Here is a 730-nt window from a genome sequence, read left to right on the forward strand (position 1 = left end):
ATTAGTCACATGAGACATCCATGTTATATGTTAATATGATATTAGTAATATGAGACATCCATGTTATATGTTAATATGATATTAGTAATATGAAAATTATTTAACGAACACTCACTCTCAACCTTAGCTGCAGCCTTGACACTAAGATGTCCTCCTTTATTAAGTCGATCCACCAAGGACGAAATGTGTTTCTTCAACTTGATTATGTCTTTGGGAATAGTTAGGGACGGAGTAGTAGCATGCATTTCCTTTCCTGGACGAGCTAGACAAGTTCGTAGAATATAACTCACAGCTACATCTGTCTTTTCTTCCCATCCCTACCACATAAAAAACATTTATATAAGACACACAATACCTCTAGACACTTCGTTTAATAAAACTACTGGACGTAATAATGAAGATGGCTAAGCAAGTTCACTCAGCTTTCCAAACAATATGACTAAACATTTACTAAAACTGCTAGAAAAACAAATTAATCAAAGGATTTGAAAACTTCAAATACAAAAAAATAATACTCTCAGTATAACCAACTGTTGAAAGTTTAAAGTAACTTGTTGGTTGAGAAATAAGCAAAAAGTTATTTACATTTTTACTTTTATGGAACATACAAGTCTTCGCAACAATGTATAATCATATGTAACCATCTGAAGTTTGTAATGTCTCAACATGTGGAATCATAACAAAGTGTCTAATCTTATGTAACCATCTGAAGTTTGTAATGTCTCAACAT

General features: G+C 32.1%; 1 protein-coding gene across 1 annotated transcript in view; it reads right to left on the reverse strand.

Moving 5' to 3' along the window:
* The window catches only part of LOC106477445, a 3,480-nt gene extending 3,161 nt beyond the window's left edge, over positions 1–319 (reverse strand). Inside the window, exon 1 of the mRNA XM_013938008.2 lies at positions 116–319. Coding sequence (XP_013793462.2) covers positions 116–245 — 130 coding nt within the window. The 5' untranslated portion in view covers positions 246–319. The remainder of the gene's footprint in view (positions 1–115) is intronic.
* Positions 320–730: the final 411 nt, after the last annotated feature.

This window comes from Limulus polyphemus, unplaced genomic scaffold (assembly GCF_000517525.1).
Source record: "Limulus polyphemus unplaced genomic scaffold, Limulus_polyphemus-2.1.2 Scaffold15429, whole genome shotgun sequence".
NCBI classification, from domain to species: Eukaryota; Metazoa; Arthropoda; class Merostomata; order Xiphosura; family Limulidae; genus Limulus; species Limulus polyphemus.